At 39.0% G+C, this 18,990-nt stretch overlaps 1 protein-coding gene across 4 annotated transcripts in view; it reads right to left on the reverse strand.

The window, feature by feature from the left end:
• Positions 1-369: 369 nt before the first annotated feature.
• Positions 370-18,990, reverse strand: part of LOC127986412 (CBP80/20-dependent translation initiation factor-like) — an 80,046-nt gene continuing 61,425 nt past the window's right edge. For all 4 annotated transcript variants that reach the window (XM_052588656.1, XM_052588654.1, XM_052588653.1 and 1 more), the window contains 2 exons: positions 6,064-6,117; positions 370-3,736 (listed from right to left, as the gene is read on the reverse strand). In XM_052588656.1, coding sequence (XP_052444616.1) covers positions 3,521-3,736; positions 6,064-6,117 — 270 coding nt within the window. In that variant the 3' untranslated portion in view covers positions 370-3,520. The remainder of the gene's footprint in view (positions 3,737-6,063; positions 6,118-18,990) is intronic.

Genomic DNA, 18,990 nt, shown 5'->3' on the forward strand with positions numbered 1-18,990 from the left:
CAAAAAAACCAACACAAAACAGCAGTGCTGTTATTGTTATCTGTTAACTGTTGTTAAAACCTACAATTATTAACAAAATTATTAAATAATTTTAAGCTGCAGAAAACTTCTAAAAATTGTAATACATTTTTTTATTAAACTATAAACAACTAATTAAAAACTCAAAAGCACATAAAATCAGCCAAATTTAAATTAAAAAGAAAACAAATAAAATAAAATCTCATTCAAAATATGAAAAAATACTATAACCATTTATAACTCTCAATAACAGAACACTTGAAGTTCTTCACTCTGCACGAAAGGAAGATAAATGGATAGTAAACATGACTCTGAGCAATAATCACCAAAGAAAAGGACAAACACTTCATCTTACACTCCTCCTCAGTTTATTTTCATTTGCATAAAAAACAAAACAATCGCTGACATCTTTGAATGAGTCCAGATCTACAGTTTGGTCAGCTGACAAGGCTCCCACATCTGCTTTGCATGACAATAAGATGCAAATGAAGATGGTCAGCATTGAATAGTCTGGTGGGTCGCAACACTGAAGAAGTCAAAGGTCACATGATGCCTGCTGCTTGAATGGCGCGGAGCCTAAAACCAACCCTGATGATGCTGAGAGCAAATGAAAGGAAACTCTAAAATACAAAAAACAACCCAAATCATGTTTGAAAGACAAACACACACTCACCGAGCATCAGCTATTCAGTATGCATGGATAAATCACTCTATGAGGGGAAATCTGACCAAAAAAAAAAAAATTTGAAAGAAAAAATTGCTAAATCATATTTTGCGTGAAGAAAACTTCAATTTATTTAAAATCATGAATATTCATGCAAAATATTAAAATATTTTTCCTTTCAAATTTAGGGTGAAATATGGACCAGATTCAACCCTCATGTGTGCATTCGTCTTTTCTAATGGATTCTTGATGCAAGACAGAAAATACACAAACCCCAAACCGGCCGGCAAACCACGAGGTTCTGCGTGTGTTTCCTCCTTAAATTAAGCTGGAGGCCACCGACTAGTTCAAAAACACTTCCAATCTTCCTCCTCATGGTCTAAAACTCATATTCATATGCCGTTTACAAGATTACATGTACTGTAGCGTATTTATAACTAGATGACTGGCTCGTGTTAAATCAATATCAATGCACACAGTTGTCAAAGCCAGAGAAATTGACACGTAATAGCTAGATATACCGTTAAAAGATTCGACCACCATCCTCGGCAAACAAATTTAGTTCAAAGTAAATGGTTTTAAATAGAACGACTTGCAAAAAACGACCACAGCAAAACGGCCTATATACTCAACAGCCATTGTTGTTTAATTTCATTTCGATTCATGCTTGATTTTTTATGTTTTTCGACATCTCACATTGTCTATTTAGGAAGCTGAACGTCGCAGTGCGATAAAAAGAAACTGGTCTTCGCTGCACAGGCCTTTCTATCAGCTAGAGATTCAACTCGCAGGGGTTTCCAAGGCCACTATTATCTCCCAAAAAACCTGATTCTACGAATCATTCTAGCAAAAAGTGTTCGACTAACATTCGAAATCCTCCACAACCTGCATTACCTTTTACATACACATTTATCTTCATTTTCTTTTTTTTTAAAGCAATCGCCTTAAAACAGTGCAAAACGAAAGTAATCCTGTGCAAGATCTACGACTAAAAACGCAAACCTCACGTGAAAAACGAGTAGGTGAATCATTCAACAACACAACGTTACGAATGATTCGTGTTCCGCTTGCATTTCACAAACGAAGCCTATTACATGGACATTTATACGTTGTTTGTAAAAAAACACGACTTTGAGAGAAAAAGAAAGAGTAATATTAATAATAACAATAATGCATAATATTAAGGACACTATAACACATTATAAACAGGAACGCGGCCCGAGATGGAACGAGAACAGGAAACTCAAGCGATCCGACTGATGTTAATGAAGAACCTGACCACTTCTTGTTAAATGTTGAGTGTCCTCTCACACACACACTAAAGTGTGTCTCCCATCTGCTGTGTGTGTGTGACAAAAGAAAGGCTCGCTCCTGTAGAGAGAGTGTGACTCCAGCTGGACGAAGAGCAGCCCCCGGGCCAAAGAAAAGACGCGAGAGCTTGTCCCGTCTCTGGGGCTCACAATTCTGCCAGAGAATATCTGACAACAAAGTCAAAAGAAAAAAATAGAACAAGGAATTTTGATTTTGCTTAAAGAAAATGAAGCCTATTTTGAGGAGCTTTAAGACTTTGTGCACATTGGCATTATTTCCATGAATATTAAGCACATACCAAGAATGACCCCCAAAAATGGTTAATTAAAACATATTTAAAAATTATGCAAAAAAAGATTTAGGCAAGTGCCTGACTATGAAAATGATGCAAAAACATTAAATTAAATCATTTAATTTTTTGTTTAATATTTTCAGGAACAATAAGTCAATTCTCATGAATATTTGTAACCCAAATTCTCAAGAAACACAAAACAAAACAAAATAATATTTATATATAAATAATTCTCAAAATGAATATCATTAATGTAAAAAATAAAATAAAAATAAATGTATTAATAAAACTAACATTTATGATGTTTTTTTTTTGGTGCTTATTAAAATATTTGTGAAAATACAAATTTGAGTTAAATTTAAAACTTTTAATAAAAATGATTTAATTCTCAAAATTATCATCATTACTCGAATGCGAAAATATTTATTCATTAATTAATTAAAATGTAAAGTATTTATGCATCATGCTAAATTTTGGGGAATGAGGATGTGCTTAATTGTGAGGAACAAAACTAAATTAAACTAATTTCATTCTGAAAATGAGCGTTCATGCAAAATAATAAAGTATTAATTTAATTGTAATTGAAGTAATAAAATAATGTAAGCATCATGATAGATTTTGGGGTGGAAATGTGCTTAACTGTGATAAAAATAATGCAAAAAATCTAAAAACCTAAAAGTGATTTCTTAAAATTATCATTATGCAAAATATAATGATTTATTAATTAAATTGTATTTTTGCATCATAAAGAAAAAAATTGGGGGTGGGGGTGGTGGAATGTGCATAGCTGTGAAAATAATCGCAAATGAAAAAAGAAACTGATTAAAAATAGGCTTCATTTTACTGCAAAATATTCTTTTTTCTTTTGATTTTCTTCTGTCTTTCTGTGGAGGTTTGGTCTGAAAGCATGACAGACAGTGACTGGCGTCTGCACGTATGCGTCTAATGACTGTCTGGTATCACTTCTGCACGTCTGGCTCACCTCATGAATATGCAGATGTGAAATGTGAACATAATCATATTAATTTCAATCTGCATATTTTACCCTCTGACCTCTGACCCAGCCCCATATCCCATAATGCCTCATGCCTCATCTGTCCATGTCCGATTCTTTCCTCCTACTATAGAAAGCTTGTGTGTGTTGTAGTGTGTCCGTGGCCTCTGTGGTTGGTTTGCATCTCTGGATGGTTGTGTTGTGGGTCGCAGTGGTCAGGGCCTCCAGCGGTGCGTGTGCGTCACGCGGTGAGTTTCTGGATGGTTCTGTTGTAGTAGGCGGTGGTCAGCGCCTCCAGCGGGCTCCAGTGGTGAGCGTGGAGCTCGATGACCTCCATCAGGAGCGAGCGTGTCAGCTGAGACTCAGACGGACACAGCATCTTATCCCGCACGGCCGCCAGCAGCTCCGTCATCATTTCAGGAAGCTGCTCCTCCAATAACCGGCCGGTGCTCTGGAGCTGCAAGAACAACACAGAGACAAACATGACTGACAAATCCTCCCAAACAGAAATAATTATCCCAGAAAAACTGTGAATCTGAATGTGTGACTATCACAGAGTTTTTAAAGTACAGTATAACCGTAATGGTAAATAATGGCACAATGCAAAGGTCTTACAAATAAAATAAAAAACTAAATGTGTTTAATTTCCTTTCCTTAAATTAACAATAAATAAAAACTCATGAAATGTAAATTCTAAAATTCTATATTATTATTCAGAAAAAGTGTGAAATTGTGATGTTTTTTTCATTGCACCACAAAATACACAATTAAAAAAATAATTAACTGATTAATAAATTTAACAATTGATAACTTTATAAAATTATGTTTTTAATACTCTGTAATATATATATATCTCATTATAGTTTTTAAAAGTATAATTCAATACTAAATCTTTAAAACAGAAAATATGACAATTAAATTAAATATAAACATTTAATTATCAAAACTAAATGACAATGCAAAATGTTTTTTTTTAAATAATAAAATACATTGCTATTATTACCCCAAAAAATTGTGTATTAATTCAATTCTCAATTGTCAGTATTAACTCATTATGCATCACTTGTGTGATGTTATTATGAGACTAGTTTTTAAATGTCATGAACATAAGGTCACAAAAAATAGGGTTAATTTTCTTCATGCAAATATGTTTCTAGATATTTCATGTGAGATTCACACTGAGGCTGGAGCTGAAATGACTCTGTGCACTGACGCACGTCACGGATGCGGTGCATCAACATTTACTCCAAATATCCTGTCATACTACTTTAAAGCGGGGTGTTGATGGACAGACAAAGAGAGGCAGGAATCACTGAGTGGCTTCTGAGAGGAAATAAGATGTTCAAAGGGAGATGGACACACTCAGGCTCAAGCAAAGGTCAGAGGTCAACTCCACAGGGGGCACAGAGAAACAGATGCTAGTCTGAGAGAGCGAGACAGAGAAAGAGAGAAAGACAGAGAGAGAGAGACGGACTGGAGGGAAGCCGTCGGATGTCGAGACAAACTGTCTGCTGATGATCCGGTTTGTGGGCAGATGGGACATCATCTACTGGATGGATGGAGCTACACTCAAGTACACATTGAAGGCCACTATCAGAGCAACCTGGGCTCTCATAACACCTGAGCAGTGACACAGACAGATCCACTCCATGCCACGCCGCATTGCTGCAGTCATTCAGACAATATATTATATATATATATATATATATATATATATATATATATATATATATATATATATATATATATATATATATACTGAACAAAATTATAAACACAGTTTTTGCCCCCATTTTTCATGAGCTGATCTCAAAGATCTAAGACTTTTTCTCTGTAAACAAAAGGTTTATTATTCTCAGATATGGTTCACAAATCTGTCTAAATCTGTGTTAGTGAGCACTTCTCCTTTGCTGAGATAATCCATTCACCTCACAGGTGTGGCATATCAAGATCTGATTAGCATTATTATTGCACAGGTGGGTCTTAGGCTGGACACAATAAAAGGCCACTCTAAAATGCAGAGCAGTTTTATCACACAGCACAATGCCACAGGAACCGTCTCAGGGAAGCTCATCTGCTGCTCGCTGTCCTCATCGGGTTCTCGACCTGACTGCAGTTCCTAGTCGTAACTGACTAGAGTAGGCAAATGCTCACATTCGATGGCGTCTGGCACTTTAGAGAGGTGTTCTCTTCACGGATGAATCCTGGTTTTCACAGGACAGTGCAGATGGCAGACAGTGTGTATGTCGTCGTGTGGGTGAGTGGTTTGCTGAGGTCAGCGATGTGGATCGAGTGGCCCATGGTGGCGGTGGGGTTATGGTAATGGCAGGCGTATGTTATGGACAACGAACACAGGTGCATTTAATTGATGGCATTTTGAATGCACAGAGATACTGTGACGAGATCCTGAGACTCATTGTTGTGCCATTCATCCACGACCATCAGCTCATGTTGCAGCATGATAATGCACAGCCATTCATATATATATATATAATAAATATATATATATATATATATATATATATATTTTTTCAAAGGATAATGTTATTTTAATCTAGCCTTTGATGTGAATAAACGCTGGTAAGCCTGGCCACCGCAAACACATCTAAAGACTTCTGCATTGTGCTCAGCTGAACACAAGAACACGTGCGCTCTCACAGCTGTAAACAACTGAGAAAACAAACCAAACGGAAGGAAAAGAAACAAACAAACAGATAAAACCACATCTTCCTCTGAAGCAGATAGTCAGACCGGTCTCTGGTTCATCATGAATGTTAAACTCACCTCCATCGAACAGCAGAGCACCGCGTCCTCCTTCACCTCCGGAGACTCCAGCAGCTAAAACACAGAAAACAGCTCGCTTCAGCGACTGACCAATCACAGCCAAGCACATCATTAAACATTCAACATCTTCAGTACGTTCACATTTATGCTTTTAGGACATATTTTATCCACTGCATCCATTGAGTCTATATTTAAGTCAAAACATTACAGGTGAACAGATTAATAACTAATATACTGTATATCACTATGATTATCAAAACCTAAATATTATTATTATAGAAACCTTGGTTTTATGATATTCTTAAACAACAACAACAACACTAACTAGATAGTAAAGTTTGTTTTCAAACTTTAAGTTGGCTTGAAAAAGCCTGGCCAGAAAGTTAGAAAAATGTAGAAAGTTTGAAAAGCTTAAAAAGTTTTAAAAATGTAAAAGTTTGAAAAGTTAAGAAGTTTAAAAAAGAAAGTGATTAACATATTACTAGTATTATAAGCAAGTGACTACCATGTCGTTAGCATGATTAGCAAAGTTGTTAACATGTTTCTAGCATGTTGAGAGCATGATTTTAGCATGATTAGCATTTTGCTAGCATGTTTCTAGCATGTGACTAGCATGTTTCTAGCATGATTAGCATGTTGCTAGCATTTCGCTAACATTTTGCTAGCATGATTAGCATGTTGCTAGCATGTTTGTAGCATGATTAGCATGTTGCTAACATGTTTCTAGCATGATTAGCATGTGGCTAGCATGTTGTTAGCATGTTTCGAGCATGATTAGCATGTTGCTAGTATATCGCTAACATTTTGCTAGCATGATTAGCATGTTGCTAGCATGATTAGCATGTTGCTAGCATGTTTGTAGCATGATTAGCATGTTGTTAACATTTTAGTAGCATGATTAGCATGTGGCTAACATGTCTCTAGCATGATTTTCATGTTGCTAGCATTTTATTAACATGATTAGCAAGTGACTAGCATGTCGTTAGCATGTTTGTAGCATGATTAACATTTTGCTAGCATTTTGCTAGCATGATTAGCATGTTGCTAGCATTCCACTAGCATGTTTGTAGAATGATTAGCATGTTGTTAACATTTCGCTAGCATTTTGTTAGCATGATTAGCATGTTGCTAATATGTTTGTAGCATGATTAGCATTTGCTAGCATGTCGCTAGCATGTTTGTAGCATTATTAGCATTTTGCTAACATGTTTCTAGTATGATTAGCATGTTGCTAGCATGTTGCTAGCATTTTTGTAGCATGATTAGCATGTTGTTAGTATGTAACTAACATTTTGCTAACATGATTAGCATGTTGCTAGCATGTTTCTAGCATGATTAGCATGTTGCTAGCATGTTTCTAGCATGATTAGCATGTGGCTAGCATGTTGTTAGCATTTTTCTAGCATGATTAGCATGTTGCTAGCATGTCGCTAACATTTTGCTAGCATGATTAGCATGTTGCTAGCATGTTTGTAGCATGATTAGCATGTTGCTAACATGTTTCTAGCATGATTAGCATGTGGCTAGCATGTCTCTAGCATGTTGTTAGCATGTTTCTAGCATGATTAGCATGTTGCTAGCATGTCGCTAACATTTTGCTAGCATGATTAGCATGTTGCTAGCATGTTTGTAGCATGATTAGCATGTTGCTAACATGTTTCTAGCATGATTAGCATGTGGCTAGCATGTCTCTAGCATGTTGTTAGCATGTTTCTAGCATGATTAGCATGTTGCTAGCATGTCGCTAACATTTTGCTAGCATGATTAGCATGTTGCTAGCATGTTTGTAGCATGATTAGCATGTTGTTAACATTTTAGTAGCATGATAAGCATGTGGCTGGCATGTCTCTAGCATGATTTTCATGTTGCTAGCATTTTATTAACATGATTAGCAAGTGACTAGCATGTCGTTAGCATGTTTGTAGCATGATTAGCATGTTGCTAGTATGTCTCTAGCATGTTTTTAGAATGATTAGTATACAACTAGCATGTTGCTAGCATGATTAAAATGTGACTAGCATGTGGCTAGCATGGCTAGCAAGTGACTAACATGTTTCTATGCTAATCCAGGTAAAACCAGTTGATTCAGTTAGAAACCAGCTAAGACCAGCGTGACAGTGGCCAAAACTACTTTAAAACCATGTTAAAAGCATGTTTTTGACATGATTATCAAGTTACTAACATGTTGTTAACATGTTTCTATGATAATCGAGCTAAAACCAGTTGATTCAGTTAGAAACCAGCTAAGACCAGCTTGACAGTGGCCAAAACCACTTTAAACCATGTTAGAAGTATGTTTCTAGTCTGATTAGCAAGTTACTAGCATGTTATTAACATGTTTCTATGATAATCTAGTTAAAACCAGTTGATTCAGTAAAGAAAACCACCTAAAACCAGCTAAGACCAGCTAAAGCCAGCTTGACAGTGGCCAAAACCACTTTAAACCATGTTAGAAGTATGTTTCTAGTCTGATTATCAAGTTACTAACATGTTGTTAACATGTTTCTATGATAATCTAGCTAAAACCAGTTGATTCAGTAAAGAAAACCACCTAAAACCAGCTAAGACCAGCTAAAGCCAGCTTGACAGTGGCCAAAACCACTTTAAACCATGTTAGAAGTATGTTTCTAGACTGATTAGCAAATAACTAACATGTTTTTAATATGTTTTTATGATAATCTAGCTAAAACCAGTTGATTCATTAAAGAAAACCACCTTAAACCAGCTAAGACCAGCTAAAGCCAGCTTGACAGTGGCCAAAACCACTTTAAACCATGTTAGAAGTATGTTTCTAGTCTGATTAGCAAGTTACTAACATGGTATTAACATGTTTCTATGATAATCTAGCTAAAACCAGTTGATTCAGTAAAGAAAACCACCTAAAACCAGCTAAGACCAGCTAAGGCCAGCGTGAAAGTGGCCAAAACCACTTTAAAACTTGTTAGAAGTATGTTTCTAGTCTGATTAGTGAGTAACTAGCATGTTGTTAGCATGTTTCTATGCGAATCTGGCAAAAACCAGCTAAAAACAGTGGATTCAGTAAAAACCAGCTAAAACCCAGCTTAGACCAGCGTGAGAGTGGTCAAAACCACTTAAAAACCAGTTTGGGAGACTAGCCAAAACAACTGATCAGCTTAGGCTGGTTTTAGCTGTATTCTCAGTAGAGAGTTTTTAAGGTTTGCCCTGGTAGTAGACAGCTTAAATATATTATAAGCCTTATTTTTCAAAAGTTTGTACCCCCGCAATGAAAGTCTATGGGATTTAAGGTGGTTTTGGTAGTCTGGTTTACGAAAACCATAAGCAGAATCAGTTAGAAAAGATATAGCAACCCGAGTCAGACCAGTCTGAAGGTCTGACCCGAGTTTGGTGGTTCTAGCTTGAAAGCTCTAGGAGGAGATAGTGTTTAAAATTTGGCTCAGAAGAATAATAATAATAACTAGAATTAAAAGTTAGTGAACTAACTTTGATGTTGGCTTGGCCATCTTGGCCATGGGGCAAAAGAGCCACAGTACTTGTGTGCCCAACATTCTTGAGTTGCCCCGCAGCAAAAAATAAAAAATAATAATACCATAAAAAATACACCTTATTTCAGTCTTTTTCCATGGTCCCTTGCTGTTTTCTTTTTTAATAAAAAGCCTAGGCTATGATAACAGCTACGACAGGGTTGTCTAGCTGAATGCGAAATAAGTCATGCAAAAACCATAATCTCCTAAATACTATTCAATTTAATCTTATTTTAATAGTACTGACAACATATTTTAAGTTATCACACTACTGAAAAATTAAAGAAGGGACACTATATATAGTATACTTCGGTGAGTCAAGAGCTAAACAAAAAGTTCTGTTTCATTACAAAATACTGTAACTTTTATAAACGTTATACTATCACCACAAAATTTTAATTAATATTTAAAATAATTATTTCATAAAACTGAAACTTAAATATATTATTTTTATAGGCTATACAAAACAGAAAAGAAAAAAGACTAAATAATAAGGCTGAATAAGCTGATCTATAGCATGTTAAATGGTGGTTGCCTGTCTATGAATGGTACACCCCTCTAAGCACACAGAAGTGGTTTGACCCAAGTCCTCAGCAGCCAATTACACTGACCTGTTCAAACTGATTTTTAAGGCATACTTCACTTGTATTTCACGTGTATTTAACTTGTATTTAAAACGTGAAATACACGTTAAATACACGCTGATTTTTCACTGTCATGAGTAAACAACGCGTATTTAACGCTTTAAATACGTGTTGTCTACGCGTGAAATACACGTATTTAACGTGTATTTGACCCTCTTGGCCTTCCATACACATTAGAAGGGAGACGTGAAAAAAGGACATCGCGTACTTTATCACAGAATATTTGTTCGGCAGCACTTGTTTAGTTTAAAAGTAGACATGTCAAGCTTTCTATAGATATATCTCTCATGTCTCTTCGTTGAGTATTAAGATCAGCGCAGACAAGGTTGAAGACAGCACACCTTGTTTGTTATCTTTATTTTATAAGTGCACAAAGTTTTGTTGTTATTATGTTTGTATCCAAAAAAAGTAGACCCTTTACAGATTCGATTGATGTATTGCTCTTATCTGTACGATTAAAACTGAAAATGTAATTTAAGTAATTGTCAGGGTTATCAGCAGAAAATGACTCAAAACGCGTATATGCGTTAATCGACTCCAGAGTTAAAAGGCTGTCGTGACTTTTTTCCTTCCAGTATTCATAAGCTGTATCACGCTGTCAAATTATATGTCATTTTTCACACATAAACATATCAAAAACACCTGAATTCTGCTCTTGTTGTGTTCTAATGGGTGGACTAGTGCTGTGATATTATTTTTGAAATCTCTTAAAAAATGCTGATGAAGTGCTCATTTCTCTCTCGTCTTTCTCTCTGTTCTTTGGTCAGAGACATAATTTATTAATGAGATATCTGACCCGGTAATAATAACATATGTTGATTTAGCTTGTCAGTGTGAATGAAATGTGTAGCCTATTTATTTGTCTGATCTCGCCCTAAACGCGGCTGTCATGTGACTTTTTTTTCCCTTCGCGATGTCAAATATTGCATTTTGCGCACATACACGGCTCAAAAACCCCTGGATTTTTCTCTTAGTGTGTTCTAATTGGTGGATTGTGTGCATTCGCAGGAATATTTATTTTAAGAAGCTCTTAAAAAATATATATAAATGACTTTACCATGTTGTGACGATGGATAACAATTGATGTGAGGTTCAGCCTGACAGATAAAATCTCACAATCACATATAAACACTCATTTTCATGTGTATAATATATTCTTCTAATTGTTTTGTGCCGTTTCGCTGCAGTGTTTTAATGTGACAGGCTGTAAATTCTCTTCAAGTGTTCAGAGAAATACATGGCGAGCTCGCGGGCAGTCGCGATGCCGCGAATATATCATGTTATTACTTTAAACAGTTCAGAAACATCTGATTTTAGCTCTTGGTGTGTTCTAACGTGTGGATTGCGTGCAATCGCCGTTTTAAAAGGTCTTAAATAAGAAAGAATTCGATCGTTGTGAGCTCCGTGGAGACAGCAGCAGTGATTCTCTTCAAGTGTTCAGAGAAATACATGGCGAGCTCGCGGGCAGTTGCGCTGCCGCGAATATATCATGTTATTACTTTAAACAGTTCAGAAACATCTGCATTTAGCTCTTGGTGTGTTCTAACGTGTGAATTGCGTGCAATCGCCGTTTTAAAAGGTCTTAAATAAGAATGAATTCGCTCGTTGTGAGCTCCGTGGAGACAGCCTGAGCTGAGCAGCAGTGATTCTTCTCTCATCTTTCTGACTGCTCTCTGCCCAGAAATCAATTATTAATGAGCCCTGACCCCTGTAATAATCAGATATGTTGGTTTAGCTTGTCAGTTTGAGGGAAATTGTATTATTTACTTGGTATTTTTAACCGGTTTAAAAGTGAAACGAAACCTGACTCCTCCCTTTAATCTCGGTTATTGCAACTAGGGGCGCATTTTTTCTCAGTTAATGTAAGTCTATGGGTAATGTATTTGACATTTAAAAATTAATAAAAAAAAAACTTTAAGTCTGATCAGTCTGAAAAGATATAGCAACCATCACCGCTCTATCCCGCAGGTTTCTGCCAAGTTTGGGGCTTGTGGCTTTAAAGCCCTAGGAGGAGTAGCGTTCAGAATTTCTGTCAGAAAAATAATAATAAGAAAAAAAAGAAGAAGAAGTTTAAATAGCATAACAGTATGTTGGCTTGTTGCCAAGCCAACATAACTAGAATTAAAAGTTAGTGAACTAACTTTGATGTTGGCTTGGCCATCTTGGCCATGGGGCAAAAGAGCCACAGTACTTGTGTGCCCAACATTCTTGAGTTGCCCCGCTGCAAAAAAAAAATAAAATAATAATACCATAAAAAATACACCTGCAACAGTCTTTTACCATGGTCCCTTGCTGTTTTCTTTTTTAATAAAAAGCCTAGGCTATGATAACAGCTACGACAGGGTTGTCTAGCTGAATGCGAAATAAGTCATGCAAAAACCATAATCTCCTAAATACCATTCAATTTAATGTTATTTTAATAGTACTGACAACATATTTTAAGTTATCACACTACTGAAAAATTAAAGAAGGGACAGTATATATAGTATACTTCGGTGAGTCAAGAGCTAAACAAAAAGTCCTGTTTCATTACAAAATACTGTAACTTTTATAAACGTTATGCTATCACCACAAAATTTTAATTAATATTTATTAAAAATTAAATATTTCATAAAACTGAAACTTAAATATATTATTTCTATAGGCTATACAAAACAGAAAAGAAAAAAAGACTAAATAATAAGGCTGAATAAGCTGATCTATAGCATGTTAAATGGTGGTTGCCTGTCTATGAATGGTACACCCCTCTAAGCACACAGAAGTGGTTTGACCCAAGTCCTCAGCAGCCAATGACACTGACCTGTTCAAACTGATTTTTAAGGCATACTTCACGTGTATTTCACGTGTATTTAACGTGTATTTAAAACGTGAAATATAGCTGATTTTTCATGAGTAAACAACGCGTATTTAACGTGTATTTGACCCTCTTGGCCTTCCATACACATTAGAAGGGAGACGTGAAAAAAGGACATCGCGTACTTTATCACAGAATATTTGTTCGGCAGCACTTGTTTAGTTTAAAAGTAGACATGTCAAACTTTCTATAGATATATCTCTCATGTCTCTTCGTTGAGTATTCATGGAGTTACAGTTCATTTTAATGACGTGTTTGTAAATGAAGATCAGCGCAGACAAGGCTGGAGACAGCACACCTTGTTTGTTATCTTTATTTTATAAGTGCACAAAGTTTTGTTGTTATTATGTTTGTATCCAAAAAAATGTGGACCCTTTACAGATTCGATTGATGTATTGCTCTTATCTGTACGTTTAAAACTGAAAATGTAATTTAAGTAATTGTCAGGGTTATCAGCAGAAAATGACTCAAAACGCGTATATGCGTTAATCGACTCCAGAGTTAAAAGGCTGTCGTGACTTTTTTCCTTCCAGTATTCATAAGCTGTATCGCGCTGTCAAATTATATGTCATTTTGCACACATAAACATCTCAAAAACACCTGAATTCTGCTCTTGTTGTGTTCTAATGGGTGGATTAGTGCTGTGATATTATTTTTGGAATCTCTTAAAAAATGCTGATGAAGTGCTCATTTCTCTCTCGTCTTTCTCTCTGTTCTTTGGTCAGAGACATAATTTATTAATGAGATATCTGACCCGGTAATAATAACATATGTTGATTTGGCTTGTCAGAGTGAATGAAATGTGTAGCCTATTTATTTGTCTGATCTCGCCCCAAACGCGGCTGTCATGTGACTTTTTTTTCCCTTCGCGATGTCAAATATTGCATTTTGCACACATACACGGCTCAAAAACCCCTGGATTTTTCTCTTAGTGTGTTCTAATTGGTGGATTGTGTGCATTCGCAGGAATATTTATTTTAAGAAGCTCTTAAAAAATATATATAAATGACTTTACCATGTTGTGACGATGGATAACAATTGATGTGAGGTTCAGCCTGACAGATAAAATCTCACAATCACATATAAACACTCATTTTCATGTGTATAATATATTGTTCTAATTGTTTTGTGCCGTTTCGCTGCAGTGTTTTAATGTGACAGGCTGTAAATTCTCTTCAAGTGTTCAGAGAAATACATGGCGAGCTCGCGGGCAGTCGCGCTGCTGCGAATATATCATGTTATTACTTTAAACAGTTCAGAAACATCTGAATTTAGCTCTTGGTGTGTTCTAACGTGTGGATTGCGTGCAATCGCCGATATAATTTAATTATAAAAGGTCTTAAATAAGAATAAATTCGCTCGTTGTGAGCTCCGTGGAGACAGCATGAGCTGAGCAGCCGTGATTCTTCTCTCGTCTGTCTGACTGCTCTCTGCCCAGACATCAAGTATTCATAAGCTGTATCACGTTGTCAAATTATATTTCATTTTGCACACATAAACAGTTCAAAAACACCTGAATTCTGCTCTTGTTGTGTTCTAATGGGTGGATTAGTGCAATATTCGCTGTGATATTATTTTTGGAAGCGCTTAAAAATGCGGATGAAGCGCTCATTTCTCTCTCGTCTTTCTCGCTGTTCTTTGGCCAGAGACATAATTTATAAATGAGACCTGACCCGGTAATAATAACATATGTTGGTTTAGCTTGTCAGTTTATATAGCTAGCCTATTTATTTGTCCGATCTCGCCCCGAAACGCGGCTGTCATGTGGACTTCAAGTGTTCAGAGAAATACATGGGGAGCTCGCGGGCAGTCGCGCTGCCGTGAATATATCATGTTATTACTTTAAACAGTTCAGAAACATCTGATTTTAGCTCTTGGTGTGTTCTAACGTGTGGATTGCGTGCAATCGCCGTTTTAAAAGGTCTTAAATAAGAATGAATTCGCTCGTTGTGAGCTCCGTGGAGACAGACTGAGCTGAGCAGCAGTGATTCTTCTCTCATCTTTCTGACTGCTCTCTGCCCAGAAATCAATTATTAATGAGCCCTGACCCCTGTAATAATCAGATATGTTGGTTTAGCTTGTCAGTTTGAGGGAAATTGTATTATTTAGCCTACTTGGTATTTTTAACCGGTTTAAAAGTGAAACGAAACCTGACTCCTCCCTTAATCTCGGTTATTGCAACTAGGGGCGCATTTTTTCTCAGTTAATGTAAGTCTATGGGTAATGTATTTGACATTTAAAAATTAATAAAAAAAAAACTTTAAGTCTGATCAGTCTGAAAAGATATAGCAACCAGCACCGCTCTATCCCGCAGGTGTCTGCCGAGTTTGGGGCTTGTGGCTTTAAAGCCCTAGGAGGAGTAGCGTTCAGAATTTCTGTCAGAAAAATAATAATAAGAAAAAAAAGAAGAAGAAGAAGAAGAAGAAGTTTAAATAGCATAACAGTATGTTGGCTTGTTGCCAAGCCAACATAACTAGAAGGTACATTTCCTGAAGAAAATGTGAGTGGTGCTTGCAGTGGCAAAACTCGCCCCTCTGTTGCTAGGCTGTTGCAATGAGGTTGCTAGGGTACATGGGGTGGTTGCTAGGGCGGTTGCTAGGGTCCCCATGATGGTTGCTAGGGCCGTTGCTAAGGTACCAAGGGTGGTTGCTAGGGTAATCGGGATGGTTGCTAGGATGTTGCTATGTGGTTGCTAGGGTACCCGGGGTGGTTGCTAGGGCGGTTGCTAGGGTCCCCATGATGGTTGCTAGGGTGGTTGCTAGGGTACCCAGGGTGGTTGCTAGGGTAATCGGGGCGGTTGCTAGGGTGTTGCTATGTGGTTGCTAGGGTACCCGGGGTGGTTGCTAGGGCGGTTGCTAGGGTCCCCATGATGGTTGCTAGGGCCGTTGCTAGGGTACCCAGGGTGGTTGCTAGGGTAATCGAGGCGGTTGCTAGGGTGTTGCTATGTGGTTGCTAGGGTACCCGGGGTGGTTGCTAGGGCGGTTGCTATGGTCCCCATGATGGTTGCTAGGGCCGTTGCTAGGGTACTCAGGGTGGTTGCTAGGGTAATTGGGGTGGTTGCTAGGGTGTTGCTATGTGGTTGCTAGGGTACCCGGGGTGGTTGCTAGGGCGGTTGCTATGGTCCCCATGATGGTTGCTAGGGCCGTTGCTAGGGTACTCAGGGTGGTTGCTAGGGTAATTGGGGTGGTTGCTAGGGTGTTGCTATGTGGTTGCTAGGGTACCCGGGGTGGTTGCTAGGGCGGTTGCTAGGGTCCCCATGATGGTTGCTAGGGCCGTTGCTAGGGTACCCAGGGTGGTTGCTAGGGTAATTGGGGCGGTTGCTAGGGTGTTGCTATGTGGTTGCTAGGGTACCCGGGGTGGTTGCTAGGCAGTTGCTATGGTAACCAGGGTTGTTGTTATGATGTTACTAGGTGGTTGGTAGTTGTCACAGATGGTCACTATGTAGTTATTATAGAGTTCTTAGCCCATTTGAGCACTTAGCTAATCACTATTAGCATGTAGCTAATCACTGCTAGCATGACTAGCATGTTGGAAGTCCAGTGTGCTAGCATGAGTCAAAAAATCCAACCGCCATGTCTGTACGATGTTCTGATGCAGAGATATAGGTCGTGCAAAACGGTTGCTAGGGTACTGTGTTTGGTTGCTATGGAGTGGCTTGGCAGCTGCCAATAATGATACTCCAAAGGCTGCTTGTCAATATAAACCAACCCCCATGCTTCTATGTCTTTCAGATGTTAAGATATCTATCTTTTGATTTAGGTTGCTAGGTAGCTCTTAATGGTTGCTAGGGCGTGGCTATGAAGTGTTGAAGGTGATTCGTGATTGGCCATTTGCTGCCCCGAGTCAAACGAGCCCACCCTCATGTTTCTATGACACTTCTATCCAAAGTTATTCATTTTATCTTTCTCAATGGAAGTCTATGGAGCTTGTTGCTATGGCGCTCTCTATGGTTGCTAGGGCGTGGCTTGATAGATTCACAGTGATCCTGAGAGCCTGATTGGTTGCCTGATTCAAATGAGCCCACCCCCTTGTCTCTATGACACTGTCATCCTGAGTTATGTTCAATACAATATTCCTATGTAATTTCCCATTTCAGGAAAAACACAGTGTTTCATGGGCTATCCCGCACCATTGTAAGTCTATGGGGAAACTTTGGGGGTCTCTAGCGCCCTAGGGGTACAACTTGTACCCCTCTGCGAGGTATGTTCTCACACAGCCTTATAGCCTCTCCAAATGTGGTGATTCACATGTTTCTGCGAAATTCTCTCTCAGAGCTATGCTCCGTCAAATCTTTTTGTAATGCATTTCCTATGGGACGTTTTTCGGCCGATTTTTCGCCCGCTGTACGAACATCGTACGCCCGATCGCTTATAAAAGTCATAGCACACCTCTCCTCAATAGGCCGCACGATTTGACGCCTGTTTCGTTGGTCTTTGACAAAAACTGCGGGACGAGTTACGCGCCGAAGTTTTGTACGGAAGAAGTAAGAAGAATAACTAGAAGGTACATTTCCTGAAGAAAATGTGAGTGGTGCTTGCAGTGGCAAAACTCGCCCTCTGTTGCTATAGGGTGTTGTAATGAGGTTGCTAGGGTGGTTGCTAGGGTACCCGGGTTGGTTGCTATGGTACATGGGATGGTTGCTAGGGCGGTTGCTAGGGTCCCCATGATGGTTGCTAGGGCCGTTGCTAAGGTACCCAGGGTGGTTGCTAGGGTAATCGGGGCGGTTGCTAGGGTGTTGCTATGGGGTTGCTAGGGTACCCGGGGTGGTTGCTAGGGCGGTTGCTAGGGTCCCCATGATGGTTGCTAGGGCCGTTGCTAGGGTACCCAGCGTGGTTGCTAGGGTAATTGGGGTGGTTGCTAGGGTGTTGCTATGTGGTTGCTAGGGTACCCGGGGTGGTTGCTAGGGCGGTTGCTAGGGTCTCCATGATGGTTGCTAGGGCCGTTGCTAAGGTACCCAGGGTGGTTGCTAGGGTAATTGGGGCGGTTGCTAGGGTGTTGCTATGTGGTTGCTAGGGTACCCGGGGTGGTTGCTAGGGCGGTTGCTAGGGTCCCCATGATGGTTGCTAGGGCCGTTGCTAGGGTACCCAGGTTGGTTGCTAGGGTAATCGGGGTGGTTGCTAGGGTGTTGCTATGTGGTTGCTAGGGTACCCGGGGTGGTTGCTAGGGCGGTTGCTAGGGTCCCCATGATGGTTGCTAGGGCCGTTGCTAGGGTACCCAGGTTGGTTGCTAGGGTAATCGGGGTGGTTGCTAGGGTGTTGCTATGTGGTTGCTAGGGTACCCGGGGTGGTTGCTAGGGCGGTTGCTAGGGTCCCCATGATGGTTGCTAGGGCCGTTGCTAGGGTACCCAGGGTGGTTGCTAGGGTAATCGGGGTGGTTGCTAAGGTGTTGCTAGGCGGTTGCTAGGGTACCCGGGGTGGTTGCTAGGCAGTTGCTATGGTCTCCTGGGTGGTTGCTATGATGTTACTAGGTCATTGGTAGTTACAGATGGTCACTATGTAGTTATTATAGAGTTCTTAGCCCATTTGAGCACTTAGCTAATCACTATTAGCATGTAGCTAATCACTGCTAGCATGACTAGCATGTTGGAAGTCCAGTGTGCTAGCATGAGCCAAAAAATCCAACCGCCATGTCTGTACGATGTTCTGATGCAGAGATATAGGTCGTGCAAAACGGTTGCTAGGGTACTCCGTTTGGTTGCTATGGAGTGGCTTGGCAGCTGCCAATGGTGATACTCCAAAGTCTGCTCGCCAATATAAACCAACCCCCATGCCTCTACGATGTTTTGATGCGGAGATATAGATCTTGCAAAACGGTTGCTAGGGTACTGTGTTTGGTTGCTAGGGAGTGGCCTGGCAGCTGCCAATGATGATACTCTAATGGTTGCTTGCTAATATAAACCAACCCCCATGCTTCTATGTCTTTCAGA

This window comes from Carassius gibelio, chromosome B21 (genome assembly GCF_023724105.1).
Source record: "Carassius gibelio isolate Cgi1373 ecotype wild population from Czech Republic chromosome B21, carGib1.2-hapl.c, whole genome shotgun sequence".
Lineage (NCBI taxonomy): Eukaryota > Metazoa > Chordata > Actinopteri > Cypriniformes > Cyprinidae > Carassius > Carassius gibelio.